Here is a 24239-nt window from a genome sequence, read left to right as displayed (position 1 = left end):
CACAGGTCTGACCACAGCTGAGTACTACCACCAGATGGCTCTGCTGGCGGGCCACCGCAGCCCTTACACGTCTGACCTCCTACCGTCAGTGGCATCCGCCGCTGGGGCTAGCAGTGCCAGCGCCCTGCACATGGAGTATCTGCAGGCGATCGACAGTAAGTGTGCGCTCAGAGGTGTCTCATATATAAAACAACAAATAAATATCTAATAATTCTAGGATTACACTAAAACACTGCCTCACACACATTCCCCATTACATACATCCAAAACTTGTTTGATCTCTTTTTTTTTGTTGTTTTGCGTCCATAAGAAATACTGGATTTCATGAACTTTCATTATAAAAAGTAGTCAATAATATAGACAGCTTTTTCTTTTTTGGCTTTTATTCATCCACTTAAGCACATTTTATCTGCTTTGCAGTTCACAAAGTTAAAACCCTGATTAAATATAGTTAAAAAGTGAAAGGTTTTACACCACTGAATATCACTCAGACTCCCCCCAAAAGGGGCAGCTTTGTACTTCATCCACACAACCTACTCACACAATCACACTAAACTCTAGTCACCTACAGTGTTGCACTTGAAGGCACAGATCAACAAAGACTGAAGTCAAGAGATAAAATTGCAATAAATAGTAAAATACATGAAAAAATACATAAAATAAACAGACAGATTGACAAAGACATTAAAAATGATTTAAAAAATCTAAAGGTTAATCTAGAGGTAAGTGATCTAAAAGCGGAGGAAATGAAGGATTTTAAGTGTCTATTTGTTCTGCACTGGGGTACTGGTGGGAACAGCTTACTAAACTCAGATGACAGAACATAATCAGTGTGGTTAATAATGTTTTTAATAATTGTTCTTTATCTAAATCTCTCTGCCCGACCACCAGGATTTTAAAGCAGGTGTTACCAATGGTGCTGAGGCGGTTTCCATTCTTAGCGATTAAAACACTAAACCAGCAGATAAAAGTAAAAGTTCAAAGACTCCTTATTGATATTAAGAGTATAACCTCTGTGATTTACAGTGGCTCTGAGTTTATTGGGAATTATATGTCAACTGTACTAGGCACCAAAACTGGACATTTACAACGTAAGTGAATAGACGCCTACCACATTCATCCCTACATACCTGCACATTTAAGCATGAGTGGCCCCAGTGGGAATTCAACCCTTAAAACTGCACTTTCATAATTCACCTATCTTGTACTATATATAGATCAACCACGGCGAGGAGGTATCTGCAACTTTTTCCTCTGACATGATTTAAATGAGCTATTGTCTTAATGTGTTCGGCTCAGGTCTGTGTGCAGAGGACTTATGCTAATGAGTTATTTTAAAGTGTAAATAGGAAATTAAATGCACACTGAATCTTAGAAAGGTCGGACAGCCTCACCCCGTTCCCTTTGATGAGAATGTATTTAGTCAGTCAGACGCCGCTTTCATGGAAATCCGGGGTGAAGTTCCCCCCGATTCCTCAGAACAAACTAATTAAAACTAGCCAAACTTGTGCGGGTATCAGAAAATTAATTGCTATTAAGTGGGAATTGGAATGTCCCACCATTCATCACTGCAGAAATCCTTTCTTCTGTGTCACTTTTTAAGATTAATAGACTGAAACAAAACAATTAGGGCCAAATTTAAGTAGAGATCCGGCGCTCCTCACTTTTAAAAAAAATCGCCTGTGATCATTGCTGGTAATAACTCATCATGTTTCAACAATGTGTGTTCCTGCGCCTGAAATATTAACACTTTAAAGCTTTGGTTGGATTTCAGAAAAAAAAAAAACACATACAAAGAGCGGCGTCTGTCAAGAGGCTTTCGCTGATAATCTGGGCTAGTACGACACTGCAGCTATTTTAGTCAATTTCAAATCAGTTTAATTACCTTCAGAGAGCGCTCTGCTAATGAAACAATGGGCCTGTCCTGCCTGTTTGTGCTCTAATGGGCTATTGTCTATGCTCATACTGCCTAAATAGCACCATAGCTCTCATAGATTACTAAAACTAAAGTCTACACTGCCATAAAGTCTTTATTTGTGGTCTTTATTAGCTGACTTTAATCTCCTTGCTATTCTCCACTAACAGCTGGCTGTTTTTCTTATAAACAGGCTTGCTTTTAGCAGCATTTTAGCATTTTTAACACCAGAGCTGTTTTATGTAACCTGATTAATTGTAGCTATTAATTATATGGTAGCACGTTAAGACTTCCTGTTTGGAATTCATAAGCAGTATAAACATTTCATAAATATTAATAATACATTAAAAGGTAGCTGTAAGCATACAAACATATTTACTGTTATATTACTGCTATAACTCTCCAATAGGCACCTTTAAGTGGAAACGTGTGTGTAAACAGATGAATAACAATGAAAACAGCTTTTTAAATATAAAATACATCTTAGAAAAAGTTATGATGTCTGACGCGGTGAAAATTATTAAACCTTTTAATGTCCTTTACACTCTAGCTGTCTAAAGCTACATTACTGTTTACTGTAAACTGTGTATTAAATATTAATATACTGCTTATTTATGAGAAATGATGGAGAAAATATAAAGTAAAAATGTAGTTTTAGCAAACAGCTGTTCACAAACAAAGAGATTTTGACCAGATTACTCGTTTATATCAGCGTCCTTGGATCTCTAAAATCAAGTTTATATCACACTAAAAAGTCTATATTCATAAAATCCCTCTCATGTGGCCCTCAGGTGTGTTCGAGACGGTTCAAGCACAGCTTCGGAGCCACGTTTTATTTCCACCGCCAGTCAGTCTTGCCCGTCTGAACCCTCTCTGGCCGTGAGAATTAATGACGGGGCAACTAACCAGCCATCCCGTCCATAAATCAAGAGGAAATTAGAGGGACAGTCCCGCAACGAGCCAGCACGTTTCTGTCTCGGTCTTCCCCGGTTGGCTGATTTATCATTTGGGCTGTGCATTAATAAATACCACTCCCATGAGATTTTGCAGTGTTGGGACACAGACCCATCTCATCAGCTGTATTCCCCCCCACCACCACCAAACACCACCACCCACCCCTTCACCTAATTCACCACAAGTAGACGCTTTCCCTCTTGCTCGCCGCTCTTGCTTGCGTGGAGTGTCAGCTGGTGTCAAATTTAGGACGCGCAAAGTTGTGCAAAATCAGATGTGCCATGCGGTGTTCCTCGCTGTGTTTAACAATGTGAAGGACCCCCGTCAGAAACACATAAAAAAGATGGCTTTTCCATACAGTGACATTATTAAGGCAGCGTTGCTCTCCTTACGTGGCCTGTGTTTGCCAGAACACCACTGCTGCCACTGGAGCAGCATCCACACACACACACGCGCACACACACACACACACACACACACTGTGATTACCATGTGAATGGAGTGTTCTGTAATCGCTGGATGTGTCAAACGAGAGATGGAGCATTTACATTTGGGAGATGGATGGATTGTGGGGGACGTAAATATGGAGGGGGGTTATCGGGGCTGCCTAAGCTGGTTTTGTTTGCCTTTATAAAATAACTCAAAATGTTTTATTTCCAAATCTTGAGTCACAAAGTCATTGTGTCAGTTCACGCACAAAGCACGACATCCCCTCAGCGCTTTTTTTTTCTCCCCCTCCTTCCATCTCCCCCTGTTTTTCTCTGTCTTGTTTGTGACATCTCCATGTGAAAAGACAACAAAAGTCATGTTTTAATCTCTACCCGTGGCTCATTGTATGTGCGCAGAGAATGGTTGCGCCGTTTCCGCCTTTTACCTTTTCAAACCCCCTTTTTCGTATTTCCAGTCAACACTGATTGCATTTGAATAACGAGTCAAATTGGACTTGATTAAATATTACCATACACAGTCGGAGCATTTCTCCAACATAAAAGGCATGTTTTCTCATAGATGAAATGCAAGCAGTGCATCAAGTGACAGCCGAATACTCGTTCAGATGAGCCTTTTGTCTGATGATTGACAAAAATGTCATCTGTTGGGGTTAGATTAGGTTAGAGTTTGGATGCAAAAAAACCCAGCAAATGCTCGTTTCATTTCAAACATTTTCAGAGTTTAACTGATGCTCGGATATGGGTGTATTTTTAAGTGTACCGGTCTTTCTAAACCCAGATACTTGGCGCTCAATCTCCACCTCTTTCCTCATCCCCCGCAGGCTCTCGTTTCCCGAGCCCGAGGCTTCCGTCGCGACCCAGCAGGAAACGCCCTCTGCCCATCTCACCCCTCTCTGAGCACAGCTTTGACCTGCAGACCATGATCCGCAACTCGCCCAACTCCCTCGTCACCATGCTCAACAATTCCCGCTCTAGCTCGTCTACCAGCGGCTCTTACGGTCACCTCTCGGCTGGGGCCATCAGGTAAAAACTGCCCTGAATGTTCTTATAGCTCCTGATTAATCGTTTTATTTGTTATTAGAATTTTGAATGGTCTGATATCTTTGTATTGTGTGTATTTGTGTGGAAAATGTGGATGGTGAAGAGGAAAGGGAAGTCTAATTAAGGACAAGTGGAAGTTATAGTGCTTTTCTATTCAGTTGTAACACACAAAGTGCTTTCATACAAGCCCGATTCACATGTGCTTTTCCCCTATTTTAACCCAACATTCAAACTCTGATAGATGCATTGGGCTGACTCAGGGTTCAGTATCTTACCCAAGGATACTTCGACATGCAGTTAGGAGGGATCAAACTAGTAGACAAGCTACTATACTCTTGGCCTACATTGATTGACTCCCATGAAAGGAATTGTGGGATTGACCCATAATAGGGACTAAAGATTTTGACCATTACTTTAAAAGTAAATCACTCAGTTGTGAGTCACTTTTGAAGAAGGGCTTTGTGCATTTGGTTCTTTCAAGGTGGTCATTCTGGAACTAACATGTGTCAATAATGAATGAATGGATGGAACAGCTGACTCTCCCCAGGGGGAGGATTAATGCTGTACGTGGTGTTTCCGATGCCATCGATGCTCATAGTAAAACTCCATAAAGTTCAATAGGATCAGTGTGTACAACAAAAGTGTACCAGAAGTGTGGGGTGGTGGGGAAATAAGTGTGTACGTATCGTCCATGTCAAGGCCCCGCGTGGGTGACGATCTCCCAGCCAGCCAGTCAGCCTGCCTCCCCGGCGGCTCGTGTCAGTCATCCGGTGCACCTCACGGAAACATCACATACATCACGCCTCTGTAACCGAGACTAGCAAAGGGAAGCGAAAGAGCAGAGTAGAGAAGGGAAAAGGAAAGATCCATCGCCCCACCCACAGCCATTGATCAGCAATCTGTAAGAAGAGCCTGATCAATCACGCTGCACACTCAGCCACTGTCCAAGTGTCAGGGCCCAAATAACCAAAGCCAACAGACTGATGAGTGATATGACAAGCGGATGGGCCCCCAAATGTGTCTCGGCTCATTGATTTCCACTCGGCTCGTAATAAGATCAGCAGAAATATGGGTCGCAGCGAGAGCAAAGCGTCAGAGCGCAGGATGAATGGAGGCCTGTGCTCGGAGCCACACAGATCTGTGTTGATTTGGAGGTCCGTCCGTGGTTATACAGACCCCAGGAGAGGTTCTGGGTCGCTTCTGGCATTTTTATCATCCACAAAAAGTTAGCTCAGGTTACAGGTTAAGAAGCTACAGAGGGGAAAAAAACAAACTCTGCTGCAGTAGATAAAAAATAATTTACATGGCTATAAGATACACCTCAGATTATTTATCGTGTGTATCATTTGCCTGGTGGAAGAATGACATACTGCCTTACACAGACCACATGATAATTCACTGTGTTAACAAGCTGAACATTCATTGGCAGGGATTTGTCGACGGTCCTGTGGTTCCAGCATTACCGCACCATCTCCTGTCAGATTGTCCTCAGGGATTGAGGCGCTATCCAGAACAATCCATTTACTCACTATCTTTCCCCCTTTTGTGCCTCATTTCTTTTACAGCTGATTTTTTTAGTGAAGTAGTTTAGTGAGGATTTTTTTGTTTCCCCGTGCTCTCTCCAGCCCAGCATTAAGTTTCGCCTACCCTCCGACCCCGGTGGCTTTGCATGTGCACCAGCAGCTGATGGGCCGTCAGCCGGGCATTGTTGGCTCTGCCTTTGGCCACAGTCCACCTCTCATCCACCCAACACCAGCCTTTGCCACCCAGCGACCCATGCCTGGCATCCCACCATCTGGACTCAGTGCCAGCGAGCGCTCAGTCATCTCCAACGACTCCTCGCAGGTGAGAGCGATGGCTAGTGCCTCTGCGATTCATCATTGCAGGTAATAGATAGCAGCGTCTATGCCAGCCACATCTGAGGGAAATGCAGCGAGCTAAGGTGGTATAGGCAGGATCCCCCCCTCCATGTGTGCCTCTCCTGGGAGTTTCCTCCTACTTGTGTTGTCTCTTGTTTTTAGACTGCCGAGCGTGGCCCAGAACCCGCCTGCAGCAAACAACAAGGGGCTTGTTAGCATAGAATCCCACTGCTGACTCCATTAATCACTAGAGAGAGAACAAGAATATAGAGAGGGAATATTGACATGGATGGATGGATCCAAAGGGACTTTTTCCTCTCATTCCTCAGCTCTTACTGTATGTGCGGGCCTGCATTTGAAGTGAATATTCAGTGTTTATTACCCATCCTCCCTGCTGTGTCCCATGCCTCGAATTTTATGTTATCACAAATGAGGCCTCATTCAAATCGGGCACACCAAAATTGCCTTTTCCCTTTTGCTAGAGTCAACAGAATATTGCTTTGAGGCCACAGCTGAATATCAAATATTGGACAAATGCTGAGGAGACTGAGAGAACGGAGAGTTCTGTAAAACACTCCAAATTATGGGAAAAAACATTTTCAGGAATAGAAAGTCAAAGAAGAACTTGCCTGTTTTTTTCCACCAGAAGTTTAAAAACTCTTTGTTAATTCTTTTATTTCTTCTAGCTTGATATGTAACAAGAATTCCCTCTAGGGCATATTTAAGCCAGGGCCAAAGTCAGGTCATTCATTGGTTGAATTGGTTCATGTGTTTTTTTTTAATTGCAATGATTAGGGTAGCTAATGTGATACACTGAATTGCATTGCTTTTCATTAGCTCGGTTAAAGCTCTTGTCTGGGACTTGCAGGAATCGTTAAGGTTCAACCACGGTTGTTTTTTTTTTTCAGGCTGATTAAGTAAATGACTGATTGACTTATAAGCATCGCATACATTTTTAATAATACCATAAAGAATAAAACAAAAAAATATATATGAGGAAATGGAAAAATATACAGTACTGTGCAAAAGTCTTAAGCCAGCCCCCCCTCATTTTCTTTGTTTTGCTAAGAAAATGGTAAATAGGTGCAATTATTTAACTAAATATATATGCAAACACACATGGAAATAGAGTATTCCAGGCAAGAACACGATTTATACAATTCTAATGAGCTTTTATCCTTCGACACAGCCTGAGCTCACTTTAGCAAGCTTTATTGTGATTTCTTTAAGTAGTCTTCAGGAGTAGTTCTTCAGGCTTCTGGAAAGTAATTCAAGGCTCTTCTTTGGATGGTGGATGCCTCTTGTTCTGTTCTCTGATGAGATAATTTCACAGTAATGTTGAGGTTTGGGCTCTGGGGAGGCCAATCCATGACTGATAGTGTTTCGCCAGGTGTTTTTCTATTCAGGTATGCTTCACTGCACTCTCAGTGTGTTTAGCATTATTGTCATACTGACAGGCATAATTCCTGCTCCCTAACACCACTGATTGAAATACAGACAGAGCTGCCACTGTGTTTTACAGATGGCTGTAGATACTGAACCATTTGTTAAATCTCTTCCATACATAATAGCAATGATTTGAACAAAAAAATTACATAAAACCTGTTTGTACTGATTTTCAGTCCAGTTGTTGTGTAATATGACAAACCTCAGGCTCCCCCCTCCTCTCCCCCCCGTTTTACTTCCTCAAGACTTCAAGACTGACTTCTAGAAAGCCACGATTCCTCATTTCTCTTGAGGCTTCATGTGTCTTTGCTAAGCTGTCTGTAATGTGTAGACACAACAGTGGCTCATTCTTTTAGTTTGGCACCTAGTGGCTAAACAAAGAAAAAAAAAAAACACTGAAAATGGTCAGGCACAAGGACTGGACTGAAAATCAGTGAAAAAGCAGCCAATGTCCAAAGAAAGGCTTTGAGAGACCTTCAGAAAGTCTGGAGAGCTACTGCTCGTGGCCAGTTTAAAAAAGTCTGATCAGATTTTTGTACAGTATAGTCTTTATAGTCGAGACAGTGACACTTTAGGCTCAAAGAAATACAATCTAATAATGTAATCATGTAAATATTCAAATATTTCTTCACAGGCCAAACCAACGAGTGAATCCGCTGTGAGCAGCACAGGAGACCCGATGCACCACAAACGTTCCAAAATGAAACCAGAGGAAGAATTGCCAAGCCCGGGCGTGGTGAGCATACAGGTGGGAGTCACCCGCACTAACTGCAAACATCAAAATTAGCTTTCATTTACTGACTCAATAGGTATTTTTCACTTATATGAGAACTCCACACATTCTGGGGAAAAAAGGAAGCAAATTACTGCAAAATCCCACCAGCTTGATTTTATTTTTAGACCCCCCCCCCCCATATAGCAAGCCCATATAGCTGCTGGTCACCTGCCAACATGGCTACAACAATAGGCAAGCCTAACAGCCACAGTTTAGTGTTTATTTACCTGCATCTGGCTGATTTTCCCTTTTTTCCCCCTCTAATCAGTTTCAGTTTCCGAAGCAAAACTATTCATTGATCTTCGGGACACTGGTAGGAAATTGTTTTTGCTTTGGTTTAATCTGAATTTAAATGGCTGGGGTAAAGAAAGAGAAGTGTGATAAGAGTAAGTGTCTGCATCTGGAGGAAAAATCTTACGGGGGTCGATTCTCAGGCAGAAGAAAGAGCCTGAGGTGTGCAGTGGAAGCCCGGGCTCTCCTTTAAAGCCGTCTCCAACTCCCTGCTCTACTCCGGCATCTAGCTGTGACAGTGAAATATGTCTGGGCTAATAGAGCAGCCTAGGGAAGGAAGAGGGGGTTAGATTCCTCAAATACTCACCCCAGTCTTGTCGTATAAAAACCACCAAAACAGAGAGGGGCTTTCAGCGCTACATTTCCGCCCTGTACTCTTTTCTCCCAGGCAGCCAGGTGAGGTCAGCTGTGCGGGGGCACTGCGGCTACACCACTAACCAATAACCTTCAAGGCTGTGCCTTTCATGTGAAAAATGGCTTTTGTGACAGGTTTACATGGACGGATGTCAGGAAGAGGAAACGGTTACGTTTGCTTTCTAACTTTTATCTCAGCATGTTGTGCCGGTGATACTGATTGTTGTGCTAAAACTTGTTTTCCTCAGGACAATCCCGACGGTATGACTTTGGTGAAGGAGGAAGGGGACAAGGATGAGAGCAAACAGGAGCCAGAGGTAGTTTACGAGACAAACTGCCACTGGGAAAACTGCTGCCGTGAGTTTGACACACAGGAGCAGCTAGTACAAGTGAGTAGATTTTAAAACCCACTAACAATCACAAGAAGTGTTCAACAAAATAACTATAAATGACCTAATATGAAAACAATTTTTCGTTGCAGTCTCACTGTGCTCATACTGTCAGTTTGAGTCACAACAAAAGGGTCATGAGTTCAGGAAAAAATCAGCTTAGCATTTTAACCAAACGTGGAAAGCTATTTGTGTAAGATACCTGATAATTAGTATTTAGTAACAGAAATAAATGCTACAATGTCACTCACAGACTTTTGTAGACTGTCATATTATTTGACAGGTAATGCCTGTAAGCAGATGTATGAATATGAGTATGTACAGTATGTGGACAAAGGACAAGATTTTTATTATTGGAAGCTTTCTGGCTTCTGTCCATAGAGAACGTAAAAGAGAGTTGGCATGTGTGCAAAATGCATTGGATAAGCAGATGGAAACAGAACCCAGCAGACTAGTGAACAGATTCCCTAGTTTTTGTTAGACACTTCCCTTAAAAATACTTCAAAAGTATTATCTTACAACTTGAAGTAGCTGAGGTGATGCCTTTTTCATGGTAACACAGGATAGCGTTGCATAGGTATTCATATTTGGGGCCCACCTCTAGTGGCCATTCAAGAAACTGCAGGCCTGGAAGTTGCTGCTTGGATTGCACATAACTCCTGGACACGCAACTAAGCAACTTAGTCCCAAAAATGTTTAGTATTTCGTCATATCAACTAAAAAAGTGTTCATATGTCAATGTTGTGGCTTCACTGGAGAAAATTTCATTGTCATTTGAAACTGCCCATCCACCTGCAGCCTTGGACTTGCATAGACTGTTGTTGGTCCGTCAGCCAGTGGCAGAGAAGAGCGATTTTATAACACAAACTGTGAAAAGTGACCATTGCCGCCACTGTCTGTACATTTCATGCTTCGTTTTTGGATTTTTATTTTAACCCATCAGCATTCGACCAGGCCATCCTCCTCCAGCAGCACGGGAGTATGTTTGTAATGGGTGAAAATCCCTCTTTGTATCCTGTCTGTACAGAAATCCATACGCAAATATTTGCAGTTCCATAAATTACACATAATGTCACTAAACTGTGCTCAGAATATTTGCTTTCAGTCACTTCACCACTTTTTTTTCTTGCTGCTGTTAAGCAAATGGCTGCTATTGCACTCAGGTGTCATTCATGGCTTACTATTGGGAGAGAAGTTTCTGCACTTCTCTGACAGGAGCAGCTTGTCTTGCAGGTAACAAACAGCGAGACACAACAGGGTGTTTGCATCTGTAAGACGCAGCAGAGCTACCACCACCAGTCTGCTTTTTTTGTTTTCTATGCTGTGAGAGGTTTTTGCTTTCCCTTTTCTCAAGCTCAGTACGTCCTAGCACAATCTACAGAAGCTGTGCTATTTTGGACAACGCCTGCTATCAGCCAACAACTTCTGCCTGCGTGTTTGAACACCAGCAGCAGCTGCAGCAGGGTCGGAGCTGCGGGCATCGGCTGTTGCTGCCGCTGGATAATGCTTTTGGAGATCCGTGGACGGTGGTAATGGGCTCAGAAGCTGAAAAGCACATCACACAGCTGAACGGTGCAAACTGATTTGGAGGGTTAAGCCTTCCAGAGTGAGCTTTGTGTATTACACTGACTTGGCCGAACCCCCCCACCCAGCCCTCCGGTCTGTTATCTGAACTCTCACACAGCCCGGGAGATGGATGGCTCTCATCGTCTTGTGCCCGAGGGTTCGCTGTAAAGCTAAATATTAATGACATCACGGCTGTGTCACCCCCGCCATGGCTGCTCACACTGGCACCATTAGCTTTGGCCCGTGAACAGCTCGGCCATCAGCTAAGTCGAGGAAGCAGAAGTTCAGAGCGAGCGATGAAATTACAACAATAGAAGGGGACGGTGTGCGTGTGCGCACGAGACACACATCTGATAGAAAGATCCTCAGCTCTCCACAGCTGTCTACTTGCCGTCTTGACATTGCAATCCTCAGCCGCGGTGGTAACCCCTATCTATAATTGATATCCTCAGCACGGAATGGGCTGCCTCCCGTGTTTGAAGGGCTCAGCTCAAAGGTTGAGGATCTTGACAACTTCTTGCCCCGTGTTTCAGGGGGCGGGGGGCGAGCGGAGGTGGTGGGAGAGGAGGTGAGAATGGCCGATTATTAGAAAACCTTGCCCACATCCACCCACCTTCTTTAGTCACACCAGGTGGCCACTCGAACAAAGCCGTGTCCTCTCATTCCTCCACATATACTATCCGGCCTAACCCCGCCAAACCGCTCTTATTATCAGATCGCCGTGTAGACACACGCTAACAAAATCCTTATTAGTTTTCCATTTTTCCATCCGCCTCTCCAGCGTTTGACTTTTTGATATTACGTTTTATTTCTCATTTTCTATGCACATGCAGATATGCTGAGAGATGCCAATAAAAGTCTTCGCCTACAGAATCCCTGCCCTCTAATTCAGCAGAGCGGACGGGAAAATGCTCTTATCTCTCCGCACCCCCACCCCCCTCAGTAATAGGATAAGTACAGTATTTGGACCACAGTGGCTCTTCTCACACATTGGGGAGGGGTTTGGGGGCTGGGGGTGGAGGGGGGGGGGGGGATTTCCATATAACTAAACAATGGAGCGTCCCTTCCCCCTGTACTTGTCTTCTGAAATGGCTTTGGGGAAAAAAAACATGATGAGGGGGAAAAAAGCCTTTTTCTCCTTGGTTGTAACTCTTTCAACCAACACAAACTTTCTACAGCGACTGTGTTAAGAGTCGCCGTCATACCATAAACGCCTTTTAAGTTTTAAAACTGGCGGCTTCACTGATTCCAATCCCCCCTCCCTCCTTTTTCTTTGTGGTTGGCCTAATTTTAGAATTAAGCCTTTGCACCACCCTCATTGCTCTCCACCTTGTTCAAAAGCACTCCTGCCGTGCTCTTGATGCATATTTTTACACTCTCAAACGTGCTTTCACCATGACACGCCACAGCGTTCCTTTATCATCTGCGTTTAAGCGCTCTCGGTGCCGCCGATAAGATAAACATCAGATCTGTGCAATTTGGCTCACTTATCTGGCCTACCCAGTCAGCAAAAGCGAGGCGGGCGTCAATTTTCGTTTGCTGTATTTATTTCATTTATTACATTTCAACTCTTTTGTACCTCTCCCATCTCACTCTCCCCTCAGCTACACATTCTTTTGCTTCCCCATTTTTTTTTTTTTTTGAGGGTGGGGGTGACACAAACCTCTCCCTCTCTCATTTTCTCTTTCATTTTCTCTGCCTCCCCTCTTTCCCCCTCAGAGGGAGTACTTTTAAAGATAAGGCCTGGTGGCTTCTTTAATGTCTCTCTTGAAGTAGGCTTTTTTCGCTGGGGTTTGTCGCCAGAGATGTGAACCCCACACTCCCAAAATTCCCTAATATGGCCTTGCTGAACAATCTTTTATTTTTTCATTGATCTATTACCGATCCTTCACCAATGAGAAGTCTAAAATCAAACTCTACCTTGTTGCCGCAATTTAACACTGAAAAGATGTTGAAAAAAGTGGCTTTAAGGTACTTGCATATAATGCAGTTTTACTCGATGATTCATTTTTTTACCCTTCAGCTTTTTTCCCTATTCAAAGCCTGTTTATTTTAGAATTACGTGAAAAAAATAGGTGATGCTGGATATCAGTACTTAAACCAATTGTGGCTTCTGAATTATTTCTCTCTCAGTATTGCAGGCAGGCACAAATAGCAGGCTTGTTTTGGAAGATATGACAGACTTTAAACTGGGGTGTCTGAAGAAGTTGGTGGTCTGCATGCGTGCAATTTTTTTTTTTTTTTGAGCTAATAAAGCCTTTTGCATCCTCCAGAGCCTACTGTTATGTTCCAGGTCAGCTTCATAGGTGGCGCTGTGATGTCCTTGTTCTTAGATGGGGAGCTGCCTTTGGTCAGCCGGTGTGCACCCTCGCTGAGGTGACTGCTGCGCGCCTCCCCAGTGTTAAAGGGAGATAAACGCAGGCGCAGTCTGAAGGCAGTCCCCCACACACCCTCTCCCGCCTGCTGGCGCAGGCCTTTAATTGGTAAAATGCAGATTTTTTTTGATCAGGAGAAGGATTAGGCCCCTTATCTGTCTAGAGTATCATACTCTAAGATGAAAAGAGTGTGCTGAATTACACATGCCAAATCTGGCTCCCTCACTTACTCTCTTCCCTTCCTTCACTCACTCATTCCCACCCCCCTCACTTCCCATTTACTTCCTCCCTCCTTCCCTCCCTTCTTTGCCTTTTTCGTTCTCGCTCCCCCCCCTCTCTTTACACAATGCACTTCACCAACTGACATCACAAAGGAACATATGATTTATTAGGCGGCGCTTGATAAAGCTAAACGGTGTTGCGGGTCCCACAGCTTAGTGAAATTGCCTTGTAAACAGGCCCTCTTTTCATGCACGCATGCATTCTAATGCGTGGAGGCTATGTCCCGGAGAGGGTTTGATAAGGAGACATGGAGATGGATACTGAAGTGGGGAACGGCAAAAAATGCAAGGAAAAAAAAAAGAGAGAGTGGCTTGATCCTGTGTTTTAGTAATGCATATAAGACATGAGCATTTGAGTATTTTATGGAAACAAATCATGCTTTTTTAATTTATTTTATTTTATATATATATTAGTTATTTTACATATTTTGTTTACATGAATTGGAGTGTAAAGCAATTGTGTATTTTCGGGTTATTTATGTTTATTTTAAACAGTTGTTTGAACCAAACAAGGATATGGACCAAGAAAACAGTGCCTGCACCTCTGTGTGTGTGCGCGTGCACCTCATATGTCACAGACGGCTTCACTGTCCCCTGTGTCCGTGTCCCTTGCGTTCCCCGTTGTGCGACTCCCTCCTAAATCCATCTTGGTGGCGTTTTTACAGTTGTTGGCCGATAAGCTGGCAGGGGGAAGATGAATAACCTGCCGCGCCGGCGCTATCAGCACCTGTTTGTCGATTTAGCCGGCCAACGGGACCTGTCTGCTCAGCATGGAGATTATTGATTCAATAAGAATTGCCATTAGATCTTGCCATTAGGTTTCTCGGCGGCCTTTCTCCCCCGTGCTGCCTGTCCCCCTTTTTGTCAGCCCGGAGGCTCATGCATCACGCCCGTCAACGACCTCCTTCGTTTTGTACAAACAGAGTGTGACTGCGTATCCATCCGTGTGTGCGAGCGCGCACTGCGCCGTGCCATCCACCGGCATGATCCAGCGCCGCGGCCCTTCTCCTCATCGCTCTCAGCCGGCTGATATTGAACGCTGGTCACAACAGACCGATCGCTTGCCACCGGGGTTCCCTCACGGAGAGGAAGAAAAAGAGAAGACGAGTCAGGTTTTTCCGAAGCTCGGACCAAGGTGGGGGAGAAGATCAATCTTGGGGAAACTTCGCTAACGTCCATGGTCAATCAGGCTCCAATCATTTCCCCTGGAATTAGTCTTGTTTTGTCACTTTAAAATTAAAAACTGTCAAGTGAGAATAATGGCGGTTCCTTGCCGATATATTAGTGTCAATTTTACTCTTTGCTTTTGCGCTCTGCTGTTACTGTTTTCACTCATTTGTTGATACTCATCCTTTAGTATTGCTGGGAAGGGAAAGGCTTGGGGTCAGAATAAAAGAATGTTTTTAAGAAGCGCGGCGTCTCTCTGATGTCATGGTCATGCTTGCGCTTGGGGTCATGATCTAGCCAGTGAGCGAGGAACTGAGAAGGTACAAAGATGACATTGTCAGGGCAGCTTCATGCCTGGAGGGTAAATGACCCTGGGTACTTTATCTGCTTTGGTCCTGCATGTTTTATAGCTCGACAATCTTGGATTTCCCAGAGATTTAAGAGCGTTCAAAGTCAAGTATGTATTCATCTCCCTTCCTCTGTCCCTCCTCGTTCACCCTAAAGGTATAAAGAGTCCTCTCTGCTGCTCAGGAATGTAATAATACTGGTTTCTTTCAGTCAGGATATTGTCTGTCTCTGTGGGTTTAAATTGCTCTCGGATAGACACTTCAGAGGCCACCACACACTGTTGTCTCTGAAAGAGAGCCAGATGTTGACTTCTTCCCCAGAGCGTCTACATCTTCACATCCCCCCCGCCTCGCCTTTTCTCTTTCATTCCTCTGTAACTTAGGCCACTTATCCCATTTTAGAAGACAGTTTGTGAGGAAAAAGAAAAAAAATGGAGTAAAAGGGAAGAGAGAAGGGGATGGAGCAAGGGAAAGGTGGTACTTGCAGATATAATGCTTGGCTGGAGTTGTAAAGCCCTCGCATTTCAAACGCCTCGACTGAACTTTTGATTTCTTTTCCTATCCCCTCACCTCGCTCCCACCTCCCCCGTCTTCCTAAGCCTCAGATTGGAAGTTGCCACGGCAGCACAACTGTCAGCACTTGTCATGGAGGGGCGCGAGCCCAGTGTGATGCGAAGTGACAGGGTTTTATTTGAAAATCCCGTTCAGATCGGACACCGAGACTCACACGTCTGCCTTTTCTTTGCCTGCTTTTATGCAGATTTCAATACACTGTGAAAAAGAGAAAGACTGTAGAGGAAGGAGACTGAAGAAATTAAATGGAGATTTGCCAAAGGAAATATTATATTTCCCCCTATGTGTTGCAGAGGGGAAAAAAATTGCTCAAGCTGAAAAACAAATACGCTCGATGCAAAGTGACGTTCCACTTCTCATGAGAGCGGTCCCGTTTTAAATTCTCTCATCTTCTTTTGCAGCACATCAACAATGACCACATCCACGGAGAGAAGAAGGAGTTTGTGTGCCGGTGGGAGGAATGCTCTCGAGAGCAGAAGCCCTTCAAGGCACAGTACATGCTGGTGGTCCACATGCGCAGGCATACCGGGGAAAAACCGCACAAGTGCACAGTAAGGGACGCTCAGATAGACTCAGCTGATGTCACATTATTGCGACGTTTGTGGTAAAAGAATGTGATGTGTGAGTGAAACTGTCTTCGCCTCCTCAGTTTGAAGGCTGCACCAAGGCCTACTCTCGTCTGGAAAACCTGAAGACTCACTTACGCTCCCACACCGGAGAGAAACCGTACGTGTGTGAACACGAAGGCTGCAACAAGGCTTTCTCCAATGCATCAGACCGGGCGAAACATCAGAATCGAACACACTCAAATGAGGTGCCAACAGGTTCTTTCACACATTCAACATGCCAAAAAAAACAAAGAAAAACAAACAAACTCAATGTTCGTCTCTCGTCTCTCTCTTAGAAACCGTATGTGTGTAAAATCCCGGGATGCACAAAACGCTACACAGATCCAAGCTCCTTACGGAAGCATGTTAAGACGGTACACGGGCCGGAGGCGCACATTACCAAGAAACAGCGGGGCGATTACCCGCGCCCGCCGCCCCAGCCCCGGGAGCCTGGGGGGAACGGCCAGGGTCGCTCGCCAGGGCAACTTCCGCTGGGCGGGTATACGGACCAAAGGGAGTACAACCACTCTACCTCAAAACAGGACGATTGTCTGCAGGTCAAGTCTGTCAAGACAGAGAAGCCCATGGTAAGACTTCAGCTTTTGTATCCTTCTTGCCGACTCGCATGTGTTTAACTTCATTTTGATTCCTGCACTTTAACTTTCTAACATTCTGACTACTATTTACTTAAACTTAGTGAATGAATGCCTAGTATTTAGGTTTGATGTAGCATTTAATAGGGGCCATGCACGTTTAACACCATAATCTTCTAATGAGTACATGTTTCCTTCTATCCAATGCTTCGGCATTTCTCTCCTTGCCTTTCTAAGGACAGTGGGTAATCAGGTGAGATAGGTATCACTTTATATTTTATTTGTAAAATATTCTCATGTTCTTTGCTCATCGTCCTATTTCCCATCAAACGTTTAACATCCTGTCACAACTGCTCCACTTGTTGACTTTAAAACATGCCAGATGGGTTCCCATTCCTGGTTTCTCTCATCCCTTAAATTCATAAAAAGACTGTTGTTCTTATTGCATTGTACGACACTTTGATATTGACCAAAGACATTGTGTTACTATAAGCTGAGAGCATGCCTTTGGGGAGAACTGCAAGGGCACTGAAAGTAAGCTTGATACTGCTCAGGGCTGCACTGTGCAGCCAAACTTAATCACTAGTAAACAGGATCAAAAGCACTAAACACTATTTCAACTTGATGCCAAAAAAAAGGATCTCATTATTCCCATCTGCAATGTAATCTGTAACATTCCATTAAATAAAATCAAAAAACAGTAGCTCAAAAAGATATTTGACTATTTTATCCAGATGTGGTCATATGAGAGGAGTTTTTGATTCGACCTCTGTTACAAAAAAGATGCTTGGTGATCCACAGACTATGTGATTTCTGTTCCATGTGTACAATACTCGTCTGCTTCTCATGCAGCACCACAGCTGAGCAGACCGTGTTAGGGTCCAGTAGATGTGGTCACAAGTATTCTAATAGATTTCTGAACAGAAAATAAACAATGACTCGGTGATGTTCTGTTTTCAATATACGTCTAACATTTTGCATCTGTACAACTATCGGCTAATATATACAAAAGTCTTAAGTTTCCTCTAATTTTTTTATATTTTTCTATGGAAGTGAAAATAGGTGCATGTAAACATGGAAATACAGTATACAGGGCAAAAACAGACCACAGATATTCTTCAACACAACCTGAACGCTCTCAGGTAATTTTCCAGACTTCTTGAAGAGCATTCAAGGCTCGTCTTTGAATGTTGGTTTCCTTTTGTCCCATTCACTTACAACATGCTGCATTGGCAGTGTGTTTTTCAGTCACTGGCATGCGGAACAATGAAACAGTTACCAAGCAGATGCTTTCCAGATGTTATTGCGTGGTCAAAGAAAATCTGATGGTACTTTTCTGTATACTTTCTTGTACTGTTTTTTTAGAACTGGCACATTTTCTTTTATCCTGCACACCATGCTGAGATATGCTGATATAAGTTTTTGCCTAATAGCTCTTTAGGAATCAACTTGTTGGGGGCAAAAATGCTTTTTTATACAAATATACAAGACTTTTGCACAGTACTATAGACAGTGGAGATTTTATACACTGAAAGTTTTTAGGTTGTATGACTTAAGGTCCAACTTTCTATAGACTTAAATAAACTAAAGGTTTTTTTCCCCAAAAGATTAAAAGTAACTTTCACACAATCATTACACACACACACGACTACAGTTGTGTTTCATAATGGTTCGTTTTCATGAATAATGATCATTGTCCAACATTTTAGAGTGCATGCTCATTTGTTATCATTTATATCTTCACCTGTGTAACCTGGAGTCATTGTTTCTAACTATTTAACTAATATATTGATTTTTTTTCTCACTTCTCTTCTCCTATTCTTATTCTTCTCTTTCTTTCCTGGCGTGCATCAGACGTCTCAGCCAAGCCCTGGCGGTCAGTCTACATGCAGCAGTGACCAGTCCCCCATCAGCACCTATCCCAGCAGTGGAGTCCAGCTTGCTGTGAGCGCCGGACGCTCGCCAGGGGAGGGGCTGGAGGAGGACGAAGAGAAAGAGGAAAACGAAGAGGAAGTAGAGGAGGAGTGTGAGGGTGAGCCAGCCCCCATCATGGACTCCACTGTCTCCACAGCTACCGCGGCCATGCTGACCCTCCAGGCGAGGCGAAGTATCGGCCGCCCTCTGCGATGGATGGAGCACATCAAGATGGAGAGGCTGAAGCAGGTGAATGGAGCGCTGCCCAGGCTGGGGCCCCTGTCCCCTACACCGCCCCCCAAAGCTTCTGCAGTACCCAACATGTTGGGGAAGGGTAAGGGAAACTTTTACATTTTTAAATGTCATTTTGTCCATTTTATTTGAAGCTCAAATGGGATTGTGAAGATTAAAAAACCCCTCTTATAATGGAATGGTTTAAAGACATGGTAGTTAAAAAGCACCTGTAAACAGAATTCACACCTCACCATGACCGTGCACACAAATCACAGAGATAAATTATCCTGAATTTCATCTTCTGGCTGAAGGATTCAGGCAAAACAAATGCTTAAAATTTACTGTTCTGCTGGAAAATGGTATCAAGACCATATCAAGCTGTAAATCATATCGGAGAGAATAGCATGTAATGTGATGTTTCATGGCCCAACTGCTGCCAGTTGTCTGTGGTAACATCTGTTTGAAAGATCTCTCCACACTTACACTTAACTTATTTGGCTTCTTCTCATCATCTTTGACTAATATCCCGTTTTCACCACACTTTTTCCCCCCCTCCCCTCGTTTCTCTTTATCGTGTCCAAACTTTTCTCATTCCCATCTCTTTGTCTGCGTGTCTCCCCAGGAACCTGTCTGGGCAGGCAGTGGGGGGTGTCTGCCCCTCAGCCACCTGCTCATGCTGAGCTGGGCAGCACAGAGCTAACAGTGCTCAACTTGCTCAGAGACCGGCGTGACAGCAGCGGCAGCACCACCAGTTCAGCCTACCTGAGCAGCAGCCGGCGCTCCTCCGGCATCTCCCCCTGCTTCTCCAGCCGTCGCTCTAGCCAGGCTTCCCAGAGCGAGGGCACGGCAGCAGCCGCCCACCACCGCCGCCACCACAACCTCAGTTCCACCGACTCTTACGACCCCATCTCCACCGATGCCTCCCGTCGGTCCAGTGAAGCTAGCCAGTATGGAGGTGGGGTGGGAGGAGGGGGTGGAGGGGTGTTCTCAGTTGGGGGCTGTGGAGGTGGGGGAGTAGTAGGCATTGGGGGAGGAGGAGGGGGATCACGAGGGATGCTCAATTTAACCCCAGCCCAGCACTATCACCTTAAAGCCAAGTATGCAGCAGCAACAGGTGGCCCGCCTCCTACGCCTCTACCCAACATGGAGCGCATGAGCTTGAAGACCCGCATGGCCATGATGGATGAGGGTGGTAGCAACCACTGTTTGCCACCTCTAGTCAGGCCACCTCGCTGCAGTGACGCCACCAGTGGGTACAGCAATGGCTACACGGGACATGCAGGTAATAGGAGGAGGGTCTTCTACCCTGGTGAGGGACCACTGAGTGGAAACCGGAGGGCTAGCGACCCAGTGCGGACGCAGGCTCCTGAAACTTGTAGTTTCCCTCCGGTGCAGCGCTTCAGCAGCCTTAATAACCTCCACCCTCTTCCGCCTCTTGCTCTGCACTGTACGCCTGAGTCTCGAAATTTGAACCTACAGAACTACACGCGCTCAGAAGGCAACCTGCACAGAGGCCTGCAGCACTCACCATACACCCCTAGCATTGCGGAACAAGCGGCCTTAGAAGCTCTGGCAATGGAGGACAATGGGGAGGCTGAGCTGTTGCTTGGGGATGAGGATATATTACCAGATGATCTGGTGCAGTATCTCCACTCCCAAGTTCAGTTGGACAATGGCTCCCACATGCACAATGAGGACCAAATAGCTTCTAGCCAAAGGGACACCTCCCACCTATCTATGGAGGAGATAGACCAGATCCAAACTCCGGGGTCAAATACGGCCTTCCCTGGGTCCCATAGTCTTCAGCAGCAGCAGCAACAGTTACGAGAGAGGAAGAGCCCCAGTAAACTTCCCATCCAATGGAATGAAGTGAGCTCTGGGAGTGCTGACAAGTGTCCTCCAAGGGATCAAAACCACCATTCGCAGTGTAGAAGGTGGCCTAGCACAGAACACGGGCCTGTGTCTGCACCTTTTGGCAGGTTTGGAAACATGGTTATTCAGCAGCAAGTACCCGTTGATTTCCAGAACAGTTGCGCCCAAGCTAATCAGTCTCAAAGTGCTTGCTGCGTAAACCCTGGAGTGAAGCTAGAGACATCACCTAACTCCTGCTTGGAAATGAGAGGTACTGGTCAAAACTCTACAAACAACTTTAATAGGTCTAATTTTACACAGATCAGCAATGGACCTTTTCCCCAGGGCTTCAGAGAGCAGGCCTCCAACGGATTTCAAAAACAGAGCCACTTCCATCAGAAGCACAACAGCAGCTCTTGCCAGGTAGGAAACAACCTAATCCTTAGCAGAGCCTCCATGGATTACCTCCCCAGCCTCTCCCAGGGGTCTGCTCTTCATCACAATCGCCCGGTACATGTTCCTCATCCACCAATCAACAGGAACTTGGGCAGAACCCAGCAATACCTCAGTCCCGGGAGCACCAATGAAAACGAATCTTGCGTCACTCAACAAGCACAACTGCAGAGGAGTGGCGAGAGCTGCTCCCTTGCGAATCAAGTTTCTGGGCTGAAGCTGGAGTCCCAGGATCATGGATACTTAGAGCAGGGCTTTGTTGACTGCCCCTCTTACGAACCAGCAGATCATAAGACCTCCACATTCCATGTTCTGGAAGATCAGTGCTTGTTGGACTCCATAGCTGCATCTGAGGGACAAGGTGGTGGAAGCGGCAACGGGGTTTCGGTTGCTCTTCTCTCCCCTGGTGCAGATCAGGTGACCAGCACAGTGGACGGTAGTGTTCCCGGTGTATTAGATGAAGGGGTAAGTCTGGACTTCGGTGCCATGCTGGAGGATGGCTATGACCAGGGCAGCTTGGTCTCAGGAGCGTTGAGTCCCTCCGTCTTCCAGGGTCTGTCCAGGACCTCCTCACGCCTCACCACCCCTCGGGCATCTGCTGCCTTCCACAGTGTGGTCCCTGGCCTAAACAACATGGCCATCGGAGATATGAGCTCTCTCCTCACCACCCTTGCTGAGGAGAGCAAGTTCTTGGCTATAATACAGTAGCTGCTCTCTGCTTTCTCCTCCCGTAGAAAAATAAAGGAAAAGGAAGAGGAAAAACTCTGGTGTATGTGAAGACAAAGTTAAAAGCGGTAATTATGAGAACTTTATGTACTTAGAAGTGTTCTGAAACAGGCAGTTGCCAAGCCCTTGCTTTTTTATTTTGTAAAAATGTCATCCTACAAAGAAACGGGATGTGTCAAAAATTGTGTATAAATAAATAGTTATATTCCTTTTCTGGAATGAAGGCTATTTTTGGAAGCCCTTCTCTTTGTAAAACTACGTGATGGTGAGCAAAAGCTCACGCCCTTGAATCAGTATTCTGTGTATTGTTACTGTTTTTGCTGTACGCCCTGTCGGTAAAAAAATAAATAAAATAAATGCATGTACTCAAGTGAAACATTTAACACTGTCTATACGAGTGCATAGACTAGCCCACGTGCCCACGTATCAGTCGTGCACCGCTCCCACTGGTACAAAGCAGATGAATCCATTGTCATCATAGGAAGTGAGACACGGGTCATGAATTCAACAGGCCCCGAAAGCAACTTTATATATCATAGGTTTTAACAAGTGGTATATTTACATTTGTTGTTACGTTTTTGTTTGTACGTTCCTTTTGCGAAGCTGTAAATGTTTCAGTGCTTCTACCAAGTTTTGCCAAGTGGTGTTTTTCCTCGACACGGTATCGAGTCCAAAACGCGGACCACACATCCGAGTCTTCAAGGCGCCGTAGATTGTTGTCTACTTAATATCTAAATGGCTTGATTTTGTTAGTCTGGTAAGGTACTCACAAGTGTATATAACTGTTTTTATATTCTGTTTGTTTTGTTGACGTTGGATTGCACGGTTGTTCGAAGCTGATGTGTAAATGGACTTTCTCTCCTTGATTTGGTGCTTTTTTTTAAAGAAAAACAAAAGAAATAACAAAAAACGAAAGATGCTTACATGGATTGATTTGAGTACTTTCTATGGTTTTGAATTGTCTTAATAACTGATGGCGGTCCACAGCACACAGCGTTTTCCGCTCCCAATGAAAAGTGCTGTACAGTGACGTGTTTTGTTTTATAGGAAATCATGCGTATCGTTCTCTCCAAAGCTCTTAAATTCAGAATGTGTACTGCCATTAAGTATTGCAGTGACTTTGTCAACAGTGTTAGTATTGCCTTGCAGTCTTGTGTGACTGCACACAGAATATCGAGTAGTTTACCTTTTACTCTGCATCAAAGCGGTGAGGTACAAACTGTTTTATTGTTTTTTGGTACTTTTTTGGTCATTTTTGTAGCTGTGCATTGATGGTGTTTACTTTCTTTGGTTTTGTTGTGTGTTTTTTTTTTCTTCTTCATTTTTTCAAAGAAGTAGAAATCATTTCCCTTTGAAAGAAGGAAATTTCAGAGGTATGTGCCTTATATGTATCTGCCTGTCAGAAAAGAAAGAGATCACTGCCAATCTTCCATTGTGAATTATGAAAAGAATAAAAAGTAAACATGTAAAGTGTCTTGTGGGGTCTGAAAAAAAGAGAAAAATCACAGAACATTTATATAAGAAAAGTCTGGATATCAGAAAAGTTGAGATTTGCGAAATGCATTCTACTTTTCTTTTTTTTTTCCGTTGTTGTTTTCACATTTATTGTGCTTTTATATTATATATATATATATATATATATATATATATATATATATATATATATATATTGTAAATACATTACTCATGCTGTAGTTTTAGCAGAGGAACTAGGGCAGGGGATATCCTGGGCCAATACAGAACTGACTTTGATAGCAGGGATTCCCAGGCCCTGGGCAGAGGCCAGGCAGATCTGGCTCAGAGCGGAGCTTCAAGTGCCCAGCGCTGCCCCTCCGCCAGAAGAGCCACTTTGCTCTTTTATAACTGACTACAAATGTTTGTATGGTTTTAATAAAAATGGAAATTATATTTTAAGTGTCTTCCCTTCTTTATACTGCGGTTTTGATATTATATGAAACATATTGCTTTGAACTCTGTGCCTGTTTTCATAAAGACACAAACCCAAGATAAGAAACCGAGCTACTTCAGCAACTCTGCACACATCCACCTCAATTTACTATAAATCAAAGTCACTAAAA

At 44.2% G+C, this 24239-nt stretch overlaps 1 protein-coding gene across 1 annotated transcript in view; it reads left to right on the top strand.

The window, feature by feature from the left end:
• gli3 (GLI family zinc finger 3) overlaps positions 1 to 24069 on the top strand; it is a 98225-nt gene extending 74156 nt beyond the window's left edge. Inside the window, exons 6-15 of the mRNA XM_080865790.1 lie at positions 6 to 155; positions 4140 to 4341; positions 5985 to 6204; positions 8299 to 8412; positions 9333 to 9473; positions 16184 to 16333; positions 16432 to 16596; positions 16687 to 16977; positions 18838 to 19231; positions 19754 to 24069. Coding sequence (XP_080721916.1) covers positions 6 to 155; positions 4140 to 4341; positions 5985 to 6204; positions 8299 to 8412; positions 9333 to 9473; positions 16184 to 16333; positions 16432 to 16596; positions 16687 to 16977; positions 18838 to 19231; positions 19754 to 22143 — 4217 coding nt within the window. The 3' untranslated portion in view covers positions 22144 to 24069. The remainder of the gene's footprint in view (positions 1 to 5; positions 156 to 4139; positions 4342 to 5984; positions 6205 to 8298; positions 8413 to 9332; positions 9474 to 16183; positions 16334 to 16431; positions 16597 to 16686; positions 16978 to 18837; positions 19232 to 19753) is intronic.
• The last annotated feature ends 170 nt before the right edge of the window (positions 24070 to 24239 follow it).

Source organism: Rhamphochromis sp. 'chilingali' (assembly GCF_963969265.1).
Source record: "Rhamphochromis sp. 'chilingali' genome assembly, chromosome: 18".
Classification (NCBI taxonomy): Eukaryota; Metazoa; Chordata; class Actinopteri; order Cichliformes; family Cichlidae; genus Rhamphochromis; species Rhamphochromis sp. 'chilingali'.
Note: the sequence above shows the minus strand (reverse complement) of the source record. Positions and strands in the feature narration are given on the sequence as shown.